Genomic DNA, 19,677 nt, shown 5'->3' with positions numbered 1-19,677 from the left:
AAGCGTGGTCGAGCTTCAGGCAGCTCCAGCAACCCACCTCCTCCTCCGAAGAAAACCAGCGTAGGCCCATCCAAGGCTCCTGTTCCTGCTCTGCCCCCTCCCCCGCCCCGTAAGAGTGGTGGGGAGAGAATTTCTGACAAGAGTCCCGAGGTCAGCCTCTAGTCTGGGGACCGATCCTCCCTTCTGCCATCTCGGGAACAAGGCGACTACCTGAGCTTGTATCAGAAGGATTACAAAAGATCGGTGGGGCCCAAGATGGTGAAGGACATTGAGAGTATGGACCTCTCAGAATTGGCTGCTTCTGTTCAGAGAGTATCCTTCAGGCTGGCCACCATGGTTTCGTGTTACAAGGCCGGGGCCGCGCGCCATGAGAGGAAGCTTCAAGCTGACAATCAAGAGCTGAAGAAGAAAGCTGACTCTGCTGATCGTTCCAAGGAGAAGCTGGCCGAACTGAATCAGCAGATGTTGGAGCTGGCGGAGAAGGTTGCGGTTGCTGAGTCCACCTCCTCCAATCTTGAGGACGAGTTGGGTGGCCTAAAGTCTGACCTTCAAGTTGCTCAAAGTGAAAGGGATACTTTGAGGACCGCCCTTGAGGGAGAGATCAAATCCCTGAGTGACCAGCTGGCTGAAGAGAAAGGCAAATCCGCTGATGTGGATGATCGGTTGGATGCTGAGTACAACTCCGGGGTTGCTTTCAGCTATAAGTGTATCATGTCTGTACTCAAGGAAGAATACCCCGAGCTCGACATGAGCAAGCTGGAATCTGGGGTGGAGAGGTATATGGCTGGGGCCAGCCAGGGAGATAAGGAGCAGGGTGAGCAGGATCAGGTGGAGGCTCCTTTGGATAGGGCGCAGGAGGAGGAAATTGGGGGACGTGCCTTCGAAGTAGGTCAAGGATCCGTGCCTGCACCTCCCGGTAATGCTGATCCCCCACCTCCTGAGACTGCTGACCCTTTACCTCCCGAGGTCGCTGATTTTTCAGCTGCTGGAGCCGCTGACTCTCATAATCTTTAGGCCCCCTTTTTTTTTTTTAATGAACTCTTGAGTTGTATTCGTTTGATAAAGAATTGAACATTTATGAGATTTCCAGATACTTTCTATTGGATCTCTTGTCTGGTGTTTACTTGCATTTAGCAAAATTTTTCAAAAAATTACCTGCCGGTCTTTCGTTGACCGAGCAGAAGCAGACACTCATTTGCCTTAATAAAATTTACGAAAAATTAGCTGCTGGTCCTTTGTTGACCGAGCAGAAGCAGACACTTATTTGCCTTAATAAGATTTACGAAAAATTAGCTGCTGGCCCTTTGTTGACCGAGCAGAAGCAGGCACTTTGTTGCCTTCGTAGAATTTTCGTAGCTTTAGCTGCTGGTCTTTTGTTGACCGAGCAGAAACAAGCATTTTCTTGCCTTAGCGAAACTTTCGAGAATTTAGCTGCTGGTCTTCGTTGACCGAGCAGAAGCGGGCATTTTGTTGCCTTAGTAACATCTTCATAAATTTAGCTGCTGGTCTTTCGTTGACCGAGCAGAAACAGGCACTTTGTTGCCTTAGTAATATTTTTACTGGTCTTGCTACCAGGGGACTTCATGCTGAATTCATCTTTATTGAAATTTGAATGCATTACAAAAAACATAGAACATATGCATGTACAACAGACTATCATGCATTTAACAAAAATAACTTGTCAGAGCGAAAATTCAGTAGAGCATTTTGCTTACTGGAAATATTTCTTCAAGTGCTCGGCGTTCCACGACCTTTTCACGTCTCTCCCATCCTGGTATGCTAGCTTATAAGCTCCTGGTCCAGTGGCGCGTATTACCCTGTACGGGCCTTCCCACTTCGGGCCGAGGGCGCCATGGTTAGGTTCCCTGGTGTTTTGGTTCACCTTCCTAAGTACCCAATCTCCTGCTCGGAATTGCCTTACGCGTACGTTCTTGTTGTAATAACGCATCATCCTTTGCTGACACTGGGCCACTTTCTGCGATGCCCCTGCCCTCTTCTCTTCAAGCAGGTCTAGGTTTAAGCAGATCTGCTCGTCATTTTGCTCCTCGTTGAAATATTCCGTTCGATGTGTCCCCACTCCAATTTCTGCTGGGACTACCGCCTCATGACCAAAAGCTAAGGCGAACGGAGTTTCCCCTGTGGCGGTCTTGTGAGTTGTCCGATAAGCCCATAACACTCCTGGTAACTCGTCAACCCAGGCCCCTTTCTTCTTTCCCAGTCTAGTTTTCAGGAGCTTCTTTATCACTTTGTTGGCTGCTTCCACTTGTCCGTTTGCCTGGGGGTGTGCGGGGGTGCAGAATTTCAGGTCCACCCCCAAATTTCGGCAAAATTCCCTGAAATTGCCGTTGTCAAACTGTCTCCCATTGTCCGTAACGATGGCATAGGGGATCCCGTATCTGCAGATGATATTTCTCCAAATAAAATCAGTTGTCTTCCTCTCCGTGATTTTGCTGAGGACTCCCACTTCCACCCACTTGGTGAAATAGTCTATCGCCACAATTGCATGTGTCGCCGCTTCTCGGCCCTTAGGTAATGGTCCGATCAAGTCGATTCCCCATTGAGCGAAAGGCCACGGGGAAGTCATGGTGGTCAGCTTCTCTGGGGGTTGTGCAGGAACCTCGGAGAAGCTTTGGCAGGTTTTACAGTTCTTTGCCATCCTTTTCGCATCCTGATGCATGGTTGGCCAGAAATATCCTTGTCGGAGTGCCTTGAAGGCTAAAGTTCTCGCTCCCGAGTGATTGCCGCAAATTCCTTCATGAATTTCCCTTAATACATAATCTGCCTCCTCATCATCCACACATCTCAACAGGGGCAAAGTGAATCCTCGGCGATAGAGTACTCCATCGAGTAATGTGTACCTCGCTGCTCGGCATTTTAGCTTTCTCGCTTGCCTTTTGTCCTCTGGTAAAACTCCATCGTGGATGTATGCAAGGATCGGGTCCATCCAGGATTCTTCAGTGCTTACTCTCATTACCTCTACTTCTTCTCCTATGCTCGGCGAGGTTCTCACCTCTAGTGGAACTGACTTAGGTAATTTGGGATCTACAGTTGCGGCCATCCTAGCCAACATGTCAGCTCGCTAATTTTCGTTCTGGGATATCTGCTTCACCTCTACTTCCTTGAATAGTTCAACCATCTGCCTCGCCTTCTTTACATAAAATCCCAATTTCTCTTCCTTTACTTGGAATTGATCGCTGAGCTGGTTGCATACTAGCTGGGAATCTGCTCGGATCTCTACCCTTTTTGCTCGTAGCGTATGCGCAAGACCGAGACCAATAATGAAGGCCTCATATTCAGCTTGGTTGTTCGTAAGCTGGAATTCGAACTTTACAGCGTAGGATACCTCAACACCTTCTGGACTTCGTATTATAACTCCTGCCCCGGATCCCTGTTCACTACGTGACCCATCAACCATCACCAACCATATCCCCTTCGAATCCTCCTGTTCCGCTGGTTGTCCCTCCTGGACCCCTTCCCCTGATTCAACGCGGTCCACCATAAAATCTACCAGGGCTTGAGCCTTGATTGCCCCTCGGGGCCTGTACGACAGGTCAAATTCGCTCAATTCCACCGACCATTTTACTAACCGACCAGACGCGTCCGGTTTTTGAAGTACTTGCCGAAGGGTTGGTCGGTCATCACAACTATCTGGTGGGCTTGGAAATATGGTCGGAGTTTGCGTGCCGCCGTTATCAGAGCTAGCGCCCACTTCTCCATTAGTGGATATCTGGTTTCTGCGTCCACTAGGGCCTTGCTTGCGTAATATACCGGGTGTTGCTTCCCTTCTTCTTCCCTGACTAAAACCGAGCTGGTAGCCCACTTAGAGATTGCTAAGTACAAAAACAGCTGGTCACCCTCTCTCAGAGTTGATAGTAACGGGGCGCGGGCTAGATATTCCTTCAACTGTCCAAATGCCTCCTCGCATTCCGGTGTCCATTCCATCTTCCTCCCTTTCTTTATGACTTGGAAGAAAGGGTGACACTTATCAGTGGCTCGCGAAATAAATCGGTTCAATGCTGCCAACCTCCCCGTAAGGCTCTGCACCTCCTTTACTGTTCGTGGCGACCTCATTTCTAGCACTGCTCGTATCTTTTCCGGGTTGGCCTCAATCCCTCGATGGCTCACCAGGAATCCCAGAAATTTGCCCGAGCTGACCCCAAATGCACATTTCTCCGGGTTTAGCTTCATCTCGTACCTCCTCAGTAATTCAAAGGTTTCCTCAAGATGCTTCACGTGATCTCTTGGTTCTTTGGACTTTGTGATCATATCGTCCACATATACCTCCATTGTATGTCCGATCAATGGCTTGAAGATCTTGTTCACCAACCTTTGATAGGTAGCTCCTGCATTTTTCAAGCCGAAAGGCATCACCCTGTAGCAAAACAAACCCATGTTAGTTATAAAGGTCGTGCTTTCCTCATCCTACTCGTTCATGGGTATCTGGTTGTATTCGGAGAAGGCATCCATGAAACTGAGCAGACTATGACCCGCGGTTGAGTCCACCAACTGATCTATTTTTGGTAGGGGAAAGCTATCTTTCGGGCATGCCTTGTTGAGGTCCGTGAAGTCTACACACATTCTCCACTTTCCATTGGCCTTCTTTACCAGTACTACATTGAAAATCCACTCCGGGTACTTGGCTTCCCTTATAAATCCCGCTTTCAGCAGTTTTTCTACTTCCGCATTTATGGCCTCGTACCGTTCCTGGTTGAAGCACCTCCTTTTCTGCCTCACCGGCCTTGCCCCTTCCCTGACTGCCAGCTTATGACAAGCTACCCCTCGATCAATACCTGGCATATCCTCATGAGACCAGGCAAATATGTCCGCATGGGACTGTAGACACTTCACCAGCTCGCCTTTTATTTCTTCACCCAATTCCGATCCGACTTTAACCACTCTGCTCGGGTCACTCCTGCTAACAACAACTTCCTCCAGCTTCTCAACAGGTTCCTGGCGACCGTTTTTTGTCTCCCCTCGGTTATCTAGAGAGGTGACCTGCAACGTTTCCTTGGCCGCTGTAGTATAGCAGCTCCTGGCTATCCTCTGGTCGCCCTTTACTACACCCACAACTCCATTTATTCTGTACTTCAGCGCTAAATAATGCGTGGACATTACACATTGGCTTATCCTCATGAACGGTCTCCCCAATATCATCTGGTAAGGGCTTCTTTCCTCTACCACGACGAAGTCCAGCATCATCGTTCGTTCAAACGGCTTTGTCCCCACAGTAATCGGGAGTTCAATGATCCCCAAGGGAGTTAACCGTCCCCCTCCAAATCCTTTCAAGGAAGTATTTGTCCGCTCCAGCTTCAAATCTGAAATCCCCATATCATCTAGGGCCGACCTAAACAGAATGTCTACTGAGCTGCCCGTGTCTACCAGTATTCGCTGCAATTCTGTACCGGCCACCTTTGCCTTAATCACCAAGGCATCCTCATGAGGATACAAAATACCCTCTTCGTCATCCTCCGTCCACATAATAGGAACTTGCCGCACTTTTGCTCTTTTGGCTGCCGGTAAATTCAGAAGCACTTCTTTGCCAGCCATGGCGTATCTCTCATAGTTCTTCCGTGCTCTGTTTGAATCCCCGGCCAATGTTGGCCCTCCTGCTATCACACGGATGGTCGGCTGTTCTCGTTCCAGACCCCTCTCGACTCCTTCATCCCGTGTGTACTCTGACTCAATGACAGGGGACACTCCGTTTACATACTCATCCAAGTATCGGTTCCTTACTAAATCTTCCACCTGAATCTTCAGGTCACGACATTGGCTGACAGTTTGACCGTGAGTGTCGTGGAATTTGCAGAATCTGTTCTTATCCCGTCGATGAGCCGGTTTTGTTATTGGGGCTGGAGGGTATAGCAGGCCTCTTCCCTCGATCCTCTCATATAATTCCTCCATTGAGATCTTTAATGGGGTGTATTGTTTATAGGCCGAGCTTTGATCTATTAGCTGAACTGATCGGCTATCATGAATGTCACCTCGGGCCGCCCCAGTTGCTAACTGATCTGGTCGACTAGCCCTGGAATCGGTTGCATGTAATGTTCTGGGAATGTTGTGATAGGGGTGGGCAGCCATCTGCCGGAATTCTCGCTGCCGCTCTGGGATTGGGGGGCGTGGAGGTTGAGCCCGGTTGTGTTGGAACTGTTGTGCTCTCGGAGTTATGGGGTAAGGGCGGGACCGAGCTGATGTTCCGCCCATCCCTGAAGATTCTCCAGTTCGCTTTCCCAACCTGCTCCCTTTCGGGGCTCTCCGCTCCTTCCGCCTCAGCTCTTCTAACTGTTCACTTTTTAGTCTTGCTGATTTCTCCTCTTCAATTTCAATATCTCGTCTCGCCTGCTCATACCCTGCTGAATAATTCTGCACCAGGGGGCTTCTCAGGTTATACCATAGCCGGCCTATCCTCACACCCTCCTTTAAACCCCTCAACGCCTGCGGGTGATTGAAGGCTCCCAAATCAAGTACGGCTCGGTGGTATCGCTTTACAAAATCCCGTAGGGACTCGTGCTCCTCCTGTTTCATCCCCATCAGTTCCATCATGTCGTCCTCTGGGGCTACTGCCCCTCGGAACTGCTCGGCCAACTCCTGGCACATCTGCTCGTACCCCTTTATACTTCCTCGGGGCAGCTTGCGGTACCAATCTCGAGCTCGTCCCTCTAGTGTCAACGGGAACGCCCTGCACCTCTGAGCTGATGTCAGCCCCTGCACACCCGTCATATCGTTGAAACGCTCAATGTGCACCAATGGGTCACTTCGCCCGGAGTATTTGAGGTCGGGGAAGCGAAAATCTCTTGGGATTATGGTACCCATGATCTCAATTGATAACGGAGATTCTTCATCTAACATTATCCTCCAGCTCGGGGGCTTTCTCTTGCCCTGTATCTCCTCTATCACCTGCGCCAACCTGCGCACCTCCCCCTCCAATTCTATAGCACGGTTAGGATCACGCGCAGCTATCTGGTCTCGCTCCTGCTCGGCGTTCTGCAGCCGCTGTCTGAGCTCCCCTTCATCAACACCGGCACCTCGGCCAGTAGTTTCCAGTACCCGTCCGGGGCGAGGTTAGTCTCTCCCTTCCTCCCCATGTTCTCCCAGGACCCGACCAGTACTTCTGTGGGGATGCGCCTCATTAGGTTGGTCTGCGGGCGGAGGAATGTCCTCGACTCTACGTCTCCGGAGGCTGGGTTCTACTCCGACTTCATCTCTTCCCACGGGGGTGTCACAATCCCTTCTCCGCTCGTCCCTCAGCTCAAATAATACGGCTGTGAGAGTCTCCATTTGCTTTTCCATCCGCTCCAGTCTGTCTTGCATCATCCTCTCTCGGGCTTCATTCGCAATTTCCCGGAGAGTGGTTGTCTCCACCGTTTCATTGTCCTCCCTCAGAGTATCCTTTCTCGACACATCCATATCTGACCGTTCACTGCTTCTCCGGTAACCGCTAATTTGGTGGTAGCTTTTTATCCAGAATCCCCACAGACGGCGCCAAAATATTGATGCTGAAATCTGCTCGCCTTTTAGCCGACCAGATTCTTTCACCAACGCTTGTGTTATCTGCTGTTACTCGTTCGCTAAGATTGGAATCGCCCTCCTTTCTCTAAATAAGCCTGCGCTCACAAAAAACGGATCAGAGACGCCGGTGGTTTTGCCGGCGTAAACCCTCCGATGCCTAAGTTAGCTCAAGGTGTTTACGGGAAAACAAATCAATTTGGGTTCAAAAAGTTTATCTGAAATTTGTAAGAAAATGATCTGGATGCAATTTGGCAGCGTTTTCCCTCTCTCCTTTTTCTTTCTTTTTTTTTCTCCGTCGAGTTCCTTTTCTTTTATAACCGCTGTCCCCACGTTTCCGTTTGCCCTTCCTCCCACCTTTTTCGGGTAATGGCAGCCCTCATGGGACTCTAACCGTTGCATCGTAGCAAACGTGGGAACTTACGTGTCCTTCAACGGTTCTGGGAAAAGCGTAACGGCCGCGATTCTCTATTCTGGGAAAAGCATAACGGCCGCGATTCTGTGCTCTGGGAAAAGCGTAACGGCCGCGGTTCTGTGGGATCGTGTCCCCGCTTTCCTGGGGATGAGTATCGGCTCGGCATACACTTCTGGTCGGTATGTTTCCCTGGTTGCATCCATCTCTGCTCGGCTAATGTTTACCCCCGTGTTCTGCTCGTACCACAGTAGCATGGCTGACCTGGTGCCTTTATGTACTCAACACTATGTTTTATGAAATAAAAAGATTGGTATTGTTATTACCTGTCAATTACGTGAGTGTAAGTTTGTTTTAACTTAACTAGTAAAATCTCTTGATATATGCAAGAGATTTTCTTTGTTTGTATCTATATATTTTGTCTCTTGTAATTAATAAATAAACGGTTGTGTGTCAATATATTTCGTTTCTTATATAATTCGGAGGGCTTCTTAACTTCAACATTTTACATCAATTTTCTTCCACGTAGTCATTTCAATCTTTTAATTAAATTTTCATCCATTTGATATATTCATTTCAATAGTAGAAGAATAACGATGACTTATTGTGGCTTTTTGACTAAAAACGTGCACCATTAGATCGAATGAAATGAAAATTTAAGTCATTCTTTTATGTTAAATTTATTTTTTCTATGAATGGTGCAAAAAATTGAAAGAAAAAATATATATAGTTGGAGATGAGTTCTTGGGTTCGGGTCCTAGTAATAAAGTAGATGCCATACAATTGCAATACAAATTTATTTTACCAAATGATATTGAAAGAAAAGACTGCTTGTCTTCTTATTTACGCCGTAAAAGACTGCTTGTCTTCTTATTTACGCCGTTAGTCTTACAATTAATCAAACTTCAACCGTAGATCTATTATCTATACGAAGCACTATTAATTGTTTAGTAATGGTATTTATTAGTTTAATTTGTTAGACTTTCTTATTTACAATTATTTATTTTGTTTTGGCATGTGCAATAATTTAGGTTCTATTTGGTATTGAGCTGATGTAACTTTTAAACTATAGCTGCTGTGGAAAAAAACTGTAATTATGAAACAAAAATTAATAATATGTAGTAAATATAAATTTTAAATAATAATATTGACAAAATTATTAAAAATATAATAGATTTTATATTATACAAGTGAAAAATTATATCAACATAACTTCCAACTTACAACAGCTAGTGTTTATCAAACACTTTAATACTGTAGTTTTTAAGCTATTGTTGCCCAACCTTAATCTCAAACGCACCCTTAATTATATAGAGCCGCTTGTTTGATTAATCTTGAACTGTTGATCCATTATCTATAGCGTACCACACATTATTATTATTATTATTATTTTGGCAACGTTGGCACTGTAGTGGCGGCTACTTGATCGATATTTGTCATATCAAACCAGCAATAAGAACTAAGCTCAATCTCAACTACATACCGTGACAATTAACACATTTGATAATTAATGCAATACATATGAAACTTGAACCAACCAAAATAATGAAATCGACATAAAATCCATAAAGCTTTAAACGTTTACAATGAGACTTTGTTCAAGGAAAATAATTTTAAGAATGAATGTTATATTTACTAAATTGGAATATTTTGTTTGTACTCCCAATGACCTGTCATCAATAAAAATTTACTATTTGAATTAAAAATGATAAAGTTTAATAATTATTAATCACTTGAATTAATTAGATAGTGATACATCATTTGCCACATCAATATGAATACAAAATAAATCTCCTAACTAAGTAGATATAACATTATTGTAATTTTAAATTAATACAAGTTTTTTAGTCATTAGAGGACAATCATTTCAATGGCTAAAATTGAGGCTATATTTTTGTTTTTAATAAAATTAATTATTTTTCTCTCTCCCTTACTTTCGTTTTTTTTAATTTCTTCTTGTTCTCTCTTATCTTATTCTCCCCTCAAAACTCATTTGTCTGGCAGCATTCTAACTTCTAAGACCTCAAATAACATTGCAAAGAACCAAAAATAAGAAAAAGGGACCCAAAACAACAACAAACAATGAGAGTTACTTTTTTTTTTCCCTTTGTAATTCTATAATTTATTGGTTCTATTGTTTGAATAGGATTTTTTTGTCCATGGATAAGGTTTGATTTAGATTTTAGAATGATGATTTTCAAAGAGCATAAAAATCTATGAGATTTAGTTATATTTTCTATTGTAATTAAGAGTGATTGCTGATGCAAATTTTTTCTTTTTCAAATTTGCGGTTATAAATAAGTAAAAACATTATTAGCTTTACGTTAATAAAGCTATTGAGATTTTTTACTCTTGAGATTTACAAATTCATTTAACTTGGTAAAATATCACTATTGAGATTTTTTACGTTAAAAAATATTGTCATTTATATTTCACGTATACTCAAATTTTCAATAAAATGTCAAATATATTTGATATTTCATACTTCCATTATTAAAGTAAGAGATTCCTTTATTAAAAAATTACTCTTTGAACTAAAATAAGTATTTTGCATATTATCATTTTTTTTTATAGTTTAATTCTCTATACAATTTTACCATCAAAATCGTTTTCATTATAATTTTATTGATATAAAATTAGAGATGGATATAGGGATGGCAATGGGGAGGGGAGGGGAGGGGACCAATCTCCCCATACCCATCCCCGATATTTTGCATATGTCCCCGTCCCCTCCCCGTCCCTGTCAGAATTGCTTGAGAGAATCTCCATCCCCTCCCTGAATAATAACAGGGGATCCCCGAGGGTCCCCGGTCCCCGAATAACTAATAGTCTAATACATTTTTTTATTTTCGATTTTAAATTAATCATATTAAAATAAACTCATACCGCTATTGTAAGCTCGTAACCAACTTTGACAGCACATTAAGGCCTTCAATGTGCTTGGATGAAGTTTGTTATAGTATGGGCTCACAACTCTACCACTAGTGTTAAAAGCTGATTCAAAAGCAACTGTTGTAATTGGAATTGCCAAAATATCTCTAGCAATTCGAGCTAATGTAGGATACCTATTAGCATTTGTCTTCCACCAACTCAAAATATTAAAATCTTCCGTCCGAGGTATAACTTTCTCATCCAAATATGAATCTAATTCATCTGCAACAACTGCACAATCTCCATTGTTTACATAATCATCAAAACCTGTCATCCATTTGGTTGCTTTCTTATAAGAATCCCCTGTAGATCTAGTAGAAGAACTACTACCAGTATAATCAAAGCAATAAACAGTTGGTGAAAACTTCAATTAATACTCTTCAACTAATTCCCGGCAAAGGGTGACCACTTTCCCAACATACAACTATTTTGATATTTATTATTTTTAACAATATTTATAATTTTGTTATTTATTTATTAGTAATTTTAAAAATAAAAATAAAATTAAAAATTAAAATGGGGAAATGGGTAGGGGATGGGGATTCCACCTCATCCCCGTCCCCTCCCCGAATAAAAAGTTGGGTAAAAAATTTTCCCCGTCCCCTCCCCGAAAAAAAAAATTGGGTATAAAATTATCCCCGTACCCTCCCCGAATGGGGAAAATCCCCGAGGGTACCCGTCCCCGTGGGGATTTTTGCCATCCCTAGATGGATAAACGAAAGAAACGAGAAAACAGACTGAAAATTCTGAAAAAATTAAGCCCATGTCGCGGAGAGAAGAACCGATTTGTTAATTTTCTTTTAACGATTTTTCTATTTGCTTAGCTAGTGCTTTTGTCATTTCGCTTTGTAAGTGAAATTTTTGTTTTTGTTGTCTGCTTGCCAATTAGTTGATGGGCATATGAAGAACTTGAATTTCTGCAACTCTTTGCCCTTGAATTAATTCAATGAGATGATAAGAGTTACTTTGAATTTTTTATTCCTTACCTGCCAAAACAAGAGTCAAAAACCTCTACGGAATTCGTATAGTAAGCATGAATTGTTTACTAAAAAATTATCGGTTTCACACAAATTATTAACACGGTCAAGGAAGTTCTAAAAGATGATCCTGGAAGGATTGTAGTAGCTCACAACTAGTCTGGAAGTAAATATTGGCGAAGTTGAAGATAAGGTCAACTGAATTAGTGCGCCGAATTCATCGATAAGAGAGAGAGAATCGAATGATATTAAAGAATAAGAGAGAAAATTTATTAGGAGGTGAAAGAATAAAAATAATCAATAATATAGTATGGAGCTCACCAATTATTTAGTTCTGCTTTCGCTATTAATAGGGGGAAAAAATTCAACATTTGAAGCCCAACGTACCATTGATTTTGTTAGCGACAAAAAGTTAAGATTGTAATCCCATCAAGTAAAGCTCAACGTACCAAATTCCTAAACCTATATATTTACAATATAAGATTACAATCATATTTAAACAATAATTTATTTAGCCATACAAATTCCTAACCCCATATTTGAAGGCAAATTTCGATTAAAAAAATAGAGCTTATAACTAATTTAATAAGAATAGGAGGTTTTTCCTCTCTTAATTTGTCAAAATTAGCTTCCAATGATCTAATTATAAAGTTAATTTCTCAAAAAAAAATAAAGCTTAAAATTTCATTTTATATTATAACATAATCATTAATCAATAAAGAAGGCTGAAGTTTGATAATTGTAAGATTAATGGCTATAAATGTTTCAACTGCATGTGGAAATAAACGCATGTGGAAGTAGGAATCAATGGTCCATGAAAGAAATAAGAAGACCATAATAATAATCGTCTACTTTGCTTGATTTATTATGTACAACTATTTATTTCGTGGATCCATTAATTGAAACGTACGTAGCCGTTAATATATATGATATGTTATCCTTACCATGCATTATTGGTTAGTGTTATTGCTTTGATCGTCAGTTCGTCTTCTTATTTAGAATTATTTATTTTTTGGACCCTGTTTCGCACGTGCAATAATTTAGCCATATAGAGCCACCGTTGATACATTGTCTTTACCGTGCATCACTTGTTTATTTGCTACGTTCTCATTGTTGTGTCGACCAGTTGATCTATATATATATCAGATCAAACCAGAAATAAGAACTCAGTCGAGCACAATTACTTACCTTTTGAGTTGTGAATACAGTTCATTCGAAGCCAACAGAAATCTTTTGCCTTTCTGATTTGAAGATTATGAAAACTCCTTTGCGCGGGTATATATATAGGCCATGCATTTTCAATTAAATATCATTTATAATTCTTATTTTAATATGTGTACTTGTGATTAAGTTTTATAACATGAATTTTTTAGGTTATAACGATCGGTCGGAGGGGTCTAGAGTAATGCCATTATGGTCACTTATTGCTGATGATGAAATTAATGGAAATATTCATCTTCTTGTGGTCCCGCAATATGGAAGAAACCCTGACCACACTGGTTAAGTACATGCCGTGTTACTCTCTTATGTTAAGGAAATAAAATGATGGGTACTGACTATTATCCGTCAATTGTATGAGAGTCTTAGTTTGTTTTAATTAATTTAGCTTGTAAGATCTCTTGATATATACAAGAGATTCTCTTTGTCTAGCTGTTCACATGTACCATGTTTGCCTGGAAGGAAAATAAATAAATAAAATTGTTGTGTATCAATATTTTAATATCGATTAAGTTTGTCTAGCCATATATCTACTGTTAACTTAATTATGCTGTCTCTTCTTCAATATTTTTCTTAAACAAGCTCCACATAGTGGTGAGCTACTTCTTGCAAAGAACTCAAATAACGTTGCAGAGAACCAAAGCCAAGATAAAACAAACAACAAACAATACGGGTTATTTTTTTCCCTTTTGTAATTTATTGGTTTTATTGTTTGAGTAGGATTTTTTTGGGTGGAAACCAAGCCATGATTAATACAAGCTAGAGCAGGTACTAATTATTAGACAGATCGACTATGCTTAAAATCTATTTAAAAGGTGAATGCACTATTTTTTCAATTTGCAGATACTCATTTTTTATTTTTTTTGTTCAAACCCAAGGAGCCAAGAGCCGAAACGCAAATTTCACATAGATATATAGGTTAAATTTTAGTGAAGACCCTTAATTTTTGAAATTTTTAATGAAATCTAGCTTCTTACAACTCTAAAAGCTTTTAATAATTACCGATGACTAGTAATTTATACTTAAGAAGATATTCGGGATATACAATGTGTATGCGTGACATTATTAAATGCCTTCAATAGTAATTATTTATTGATTGGATAATCTTTGTATTGTAAATTTTTTTTAATGATAATAATAATAAGGAAATTAATGACAATAATAATAATTAAAAAATAAAATAAATAAATTTTGATTATAAGAATAATAAATTAATGACATTAATCATATTATTAAAAATAAATAATATAATGAATAATAATAAATTATAACAATTAAAATAATTAAATTAATAAATTTTAATGATAATGATGATGTTAATAAATAATAATAATGACGATAAAAATACTAATATTATTTTTGTTGTTATTATTATTATTATTACTACCAACGAAGGACCTATTTGTAAATAATACAAAAAATTTGGATATTTCATAAATTCTATAGGAATTAAAATGCAAAAATGTCAAATTTTAATTGGGATCAATTTAGAGATTATGAAAATGTATTGGGAGTAAAATGAATAATTCTAGAAATCAGATTCTAATTCCCAGCCCCTCCCTTAGGAATCAAAACAATGGTAATGATTGCCAAAATCTATAGGCCCGACACTATTTTTTATTTTGATTCCAAGCCTAAATTTTTGTAAATAAATTCATCATTGATTCCAATTTCCAAATTTTCATTCCGATTGCTGCTAAAAAAACACACCATTAGTGGTCAAATAGATTGAGAAGAGGAAATGAGAAACAATGGAGATAAATTAATTTTAACCAAAGTAATTTGAGAAATAAATAGAATTAATTAAAAATTAGAGTATGGTGAACTCGTGGACGTGCTTCCTCCAAAATACATACATATGGAAAAAAGATGCTTAAAAAGGAAAATCATTCTTTTTATTAATATTCTATCCGTGTTAAGCGGACAGGCTAGAGGATCTGTTTTCTCATATTAAATTTGGATGCAACCATTCTGTCAGCTTGTATCACAGATTCACAACAGTCCTCAACAAAGAATAGAAACAGATATTGTGAAAAAAAAACACAGCAGGGATTAATATAGGCGGACTGGATGTTGTTTTGTTAAGTCAAATCATGAGCAAATGCTATTTCTCGAAGTACTACCAGTGAAGATACAGTATTTAATACCATATTTGGCCCAAAAAAATTGTAGGATGAGAAATCCGCTTATCATAAATCAAACACTGACAAATCAACGAACTTCAATATTGCTCATCCTAGAGGAGAGATACTAGGTAATAAAAGACAACGAGGAGAGAAAGAAGAGGACAAAGATGATAATAGTAATACACATGTGCCAATCAATCCATGAACAAAGAGGTAAGAATGTAACAAGATCACGAAATAAAAATTGGTTCCACATGAAACATAATTCTCGTTGAAAAATATAAGTTTGCCAGCCTTTTTAGCATCATTCGTCGTATGCCTAACAAGAGTACAAGACTTTCTATCTTCAGTATTTAATACAGCTTAATTGCCAATATGCCTGATATTCCTCCATTGAAGTTGAGCAATTAGTCCCACCCGAACAACTCAAATGGAATGAAGCAGCAATCACATTGCAGAAGCAAAAAGTCGGACTGCCTCACACATTCAGCTCAACAAAAGGTGTAATCTCGAGGAAACCCCTAAATTAACCAACGTTAGTGAATCCTCTTTGGTGATCTGCTGTTTCTTTACTCTCCATTTACCAACCTTGGAAAAGCAGAAACGCTAAACAGAAATGAAAACGATCGCCATTTACATTGATATCCCTTGCATTTTATATCCAACACAACAATGTTCACATCCTTTGCAAAGATCTCCATTGCAGCAATTTATGCGTCCTTTGCAGGAATTTTTTGTAATGCAGCACTGATAAAATCCAGCGGAGCCTGGAGATCTTTCTTAATTTCCGGTTGTTAAAAAGTAAAACAATTTCTAACAGGATTGAGATTTACAAATTAACTTGATAACATATCAGTATTTTAGCTAAGGGAGAAAATGGAATATGCTATGTAGCCTCTTGTATTAATAATAAAAAAAATTTGATTGATAAAAGAGATTTGATGTGTGTTTACAAATAAAAGATGTCCTTTTGATTCATTTTCTTTTTATTGGTTGCAGTGAGTAACAAACCCTAAAATTACCTTAATTAGATGAAGAAATTTGCTTAATGAACGACGATTTCACAGAAATATATACAGAGTATGCCCTGTTTTTAAGTTTTGCATATTTAAAAAGAGGAAAATTCTTTGGTACACCAGTCACCATTTCTAGAAGAATGCCAGTCTGTTGACGCTCTCAACAGCCTGGTTTAATCGAATCTTCATAAACATTTTTCCACATGACTTTTGAAGTTTGAACGTGGAGCTGTCTCTAGAAAAAAGTCTTGTCTGTGTGACAAGTTTTGTCGGTCTTGTCTATATGGCAAGTTAGTCCTGGTGTTTCTATGCTTCTCTGTTTCGTCTTTTCTCGATCTCGTTTCTTTTGTTATTCCTACAGACTACGTGATGGCTGGATCAAGTGCTCATGCAGAGTTTGACTTGCATAATGCATGCGCACGCCTGCAACTTGAGGAAGAGGAGGAGGGTGGCCTTATAGTGACTGGAGATGAAGAGGAAGATAATGGGGTTTTTAGGATTGACTCACGTTACTGTCTGGTGGGGAGGTTCTTAACTGATAAGGTGATTAATTTTGGTGTCATGAAAAATACTATGGCGGCATTGTGGCGGCCGGGCAAGGGTGTTTGCATCAAAGATTTGTCTCCTACATTATTTCTTTTTCAATTTTTTTCATGAAATTGATATAAAGAGGGTCTTAGATTCTGGACCTTGGACTTTTGATAAGAACATCCTTCTCATTCATAGACTGGAAGCGGATGAACAACCCCAACAAGTCCCTTTATTCCATACTACTTTTTGGGTCCAAACTTACAACATACCAATAGGTTTCCAATCGGAGAAAGTCTTGCAAAGTATTGGAACTCATATAGGCTCTTTTTCTAGAATCGGATGAAAACAATTTTAAAGGTGTTTGGCGAAATTATATGCGGTTGCGAGTGTCAATTGATGTCAGGAAACCTCTAGAACGCCGAATGCGTATGAAGCGAGCAGGAGGGGAATGGATTTGGGTGGACTTCAAGTTTGAACGGCTCAACATTTTTTGTTTTATTTGTGGCCTCCTCGGTCATATTGAGCGTAATTGCCCTTCGTTATATGAAGATGTAGATGGTCAAGTCACTAAACCTTATGGTCCCTGGATGAAAGCTCCTACTAGGAAAGGCATGATGAATTCCGGCGAGCGTTGGTTAAGAAATGAGCCACCGGAGATGGAGGCAAGTAAATTTGGTAATAGTTCAAAATTTGGGAGTGTTATGATTATGGACGTGATTATGGCCACCAAATCTGTGCATGATGACAAGGAATCACGTGGCAAGAATGCTGCAGATGGGAATGTGCCAATGCATAAGGAAAGCCCAATTTTCCCCATAATTAATAGTCAAATGGGTTTTAATGGGCAAGATTTTGGAGATTCAGCCAATATCATAGCTCTACTCAAGGAAAATAAAGCTGAATATGATTCTGCATTAATTGTTTTGGATACCAAGCGAAGGAGATCACAATTTGGGCAGCAAAGTTCAGTAGGCCGTGATGACTCTAGTAATAGTAATATGATGGACATTACAACCAGCCTAAAAAAATGGATCAGCGGTGGGACCTATGAACCAGGCCCACCGAGAACAATGAGTTGCTTAAGCTGGAACTGTCGTGGGTTGGGCCACCCACACACAGTTCAAGTTCTTGTAGACTTGGCCAAAACAAAAAAAACCCGATTTTATTTTGCTAATGGAAACATTATGTCATAGAGATAAATTAGAGTGGATAAAAATTAAGTTGGGATATGTTGGTTTATTTGTTGTTGAGAAGGTGGGCCAGAGTGGAGGGCTGGCTTTCTTTTGGAAGCCCAATTGCAGAGTTAATCTTCTTAAGTTTTGGTTCCACATGAAACATAATTCTCGTAGAAAAATATAAGTTTGGCAGCCTTTTTAGCATCATTCGTCGTATGCCCAACAAGAGTACAAGACTTTCTATCTTCAGTATTTAATACAGCTTAATTGCCGATTTGCCTGATAGTCCTCCATTGAAGTTGAGCAATTAGTCCCACCCGAACAACTCAAATGGAATGAAGCAGCGATCACATTGCAGAAGGAAAAAGTCGGACTGCCTCACACATTCAGCTCAACAAAAGGTGTAATCTCGAGGAAACCCCTAAATTAACCAACGTTAGTGAATCCTCTTCGGTGATCTGCTGTTTCTTTACTCTCCATTTACCAACCTTGGAAAAGCAGAAACGCTAAACAGAAATGAAAACGATCGCCATTTACATTCATATCCCTTGCATTTTATATCCAACACAGCAATGTTCACATCCTTTGCAAAGATCTCCATTGCAGCAATTTATGCGTCCTTTGCAGGAATTTTTAGTAATACAGCATTGATAAAATCCAGCGGAGCCTGGAGATCTAACTTTCTTAATTTCCGGTTATTAATAAGTAAAACAATTTCTAACAGGATTTAGATTTACAAATTCACATATCAGTATTTTAGCTGAGGGAGAAAATGGAATATGCTATGTAGCCTCTTGTATTAATAATAAAAAAAAATTGATTGATAAAAGAGATTTGATGTGTGTTTACAAATAAAAGATGTCCTTTTGATTCTTTTTCTTTTTATTGGTTGCAGTGTGTAACAAACCCTAAAATTACTTTAATAACTTTATAAAAATGCATTTATAAGTTGTTAGTCAAGGGAGATTATTTGCTTATAAGTTAACGTCAGTCTTTATAAAGGACGAGGAATTGTCTTGCCCTCTGGCAAGTTTTGTTTTGTCTTGTCCTACTGACAAGTTTGCTTGGTATACTTTAAGGATTGGTTTAAGTTTTTTCTTTTTATTTGTTTGGGGAGGGGTCATTCTGTTCACTACATGTAATATGGCATCCAACAGCAATTCAATGATGCCTGAGATGACTGCCGCATATGATTCGTTATCCATCGGAGAGGACGAGGAGGATGGCCTTGTCTTCCAAAGTGATGATATGGCAACGGGGCAGGAAGGATTGAATGATGTTAGATTCTGTTTGGTGGGGCGGTTCTTAACTGATAAGGTGATTAATTTTCTAGCAATGAAGAATACAATGGCAGCATTATGGCGGCCAGGGAAGGGAGTATGTATTAAAGATTTATCATCCACCCTTTTCTTGTTTCAATTTTTTCATGAGATTGATCTAAAACGTGTCATTGATTCGGGACCGTGGACGTTCGATCAACATATTCTAATTCTACAGAGGTTGGGGGAGAATGATAAGCCACATAGGGTCCCTTTATTTCATATTTTGTTTTGGATTCAAGTGTATAACTTACCTATTAGATTCCAATCGGAGAAGGTGTTGACAAACATTGGTAACTACATTGGTGAGTTCCAATCTTCAGATCCTAACAATCTCATGGGAGTATGGAGGAATTTTATGCGCATAAGAGTCTCAATAGATGTCAAGAAGCCATTGAAGAAAAGATTGCGTCTGAAGAAGGAGGGGGGGGGGAGTGGTTTTGGGTTGACTTTAAATATGAAAGGTTGA

The 19,677-nt window shown here is 39.9% G+C and overlaps 2 protein-coding genes across 2 annotated transcripts; one reads left to right on the top strand and one right to left on the bottom strand.

Annotated features, from left to right (window-relative positions):
- Positions 1–3,079: 3,079 nt before the first annotated feature.
- On the bottom strand, positions 3,080–4,392 carry LOC127902733 (uncharacterized). Its single transcript, XM_052442669.1, has 2 exons — positions 3,916–4,392; positions 3,080–3,808 (listed from the first exon to the last, which is right to left on the bottom strand). Exons 1-2 carry the CDS (start codon positions 4,390–4,392, stop codon positions 3,080–3,082), a joined length of 1,206 nt encoding a protein of 401 aa, XP_052298629.1.
- Positions 4,393–19,032: 14,640 nt separating this feature from the next.
- LOC112498821 (uncharacterized) lies at positions 19,033–19,677 on the top strand. Its single transcript, XM_025100438.2, has one exon. The coding sequence runs from the start codon at positions 19,033–19,035 to the stop codon at positions 19,675–19,677; it is 645 nt and encodes a 214-aa protein (XP_024956206.2).

Source organism: Citrus sinensis, chromosome 5 (assembly GCF_022201045.2).
Source record: "Citrus sinensis cultivar Valencia sweet orange chromosome 5, DVS_A1.0, whole genome shotgun sequence".
Lineage (NCBI taxonomy): Eukaryota > Viridiplantae > Streptophyta > Magnoliopsida > Sapindales > Rutaceae > Citrus > Citrus sinensis.
The sequence above is the reverse complement of the archived record's forward strand: the minus strand, read 5'-3'. Positions and strand labels throughout refer to the sequence as shown.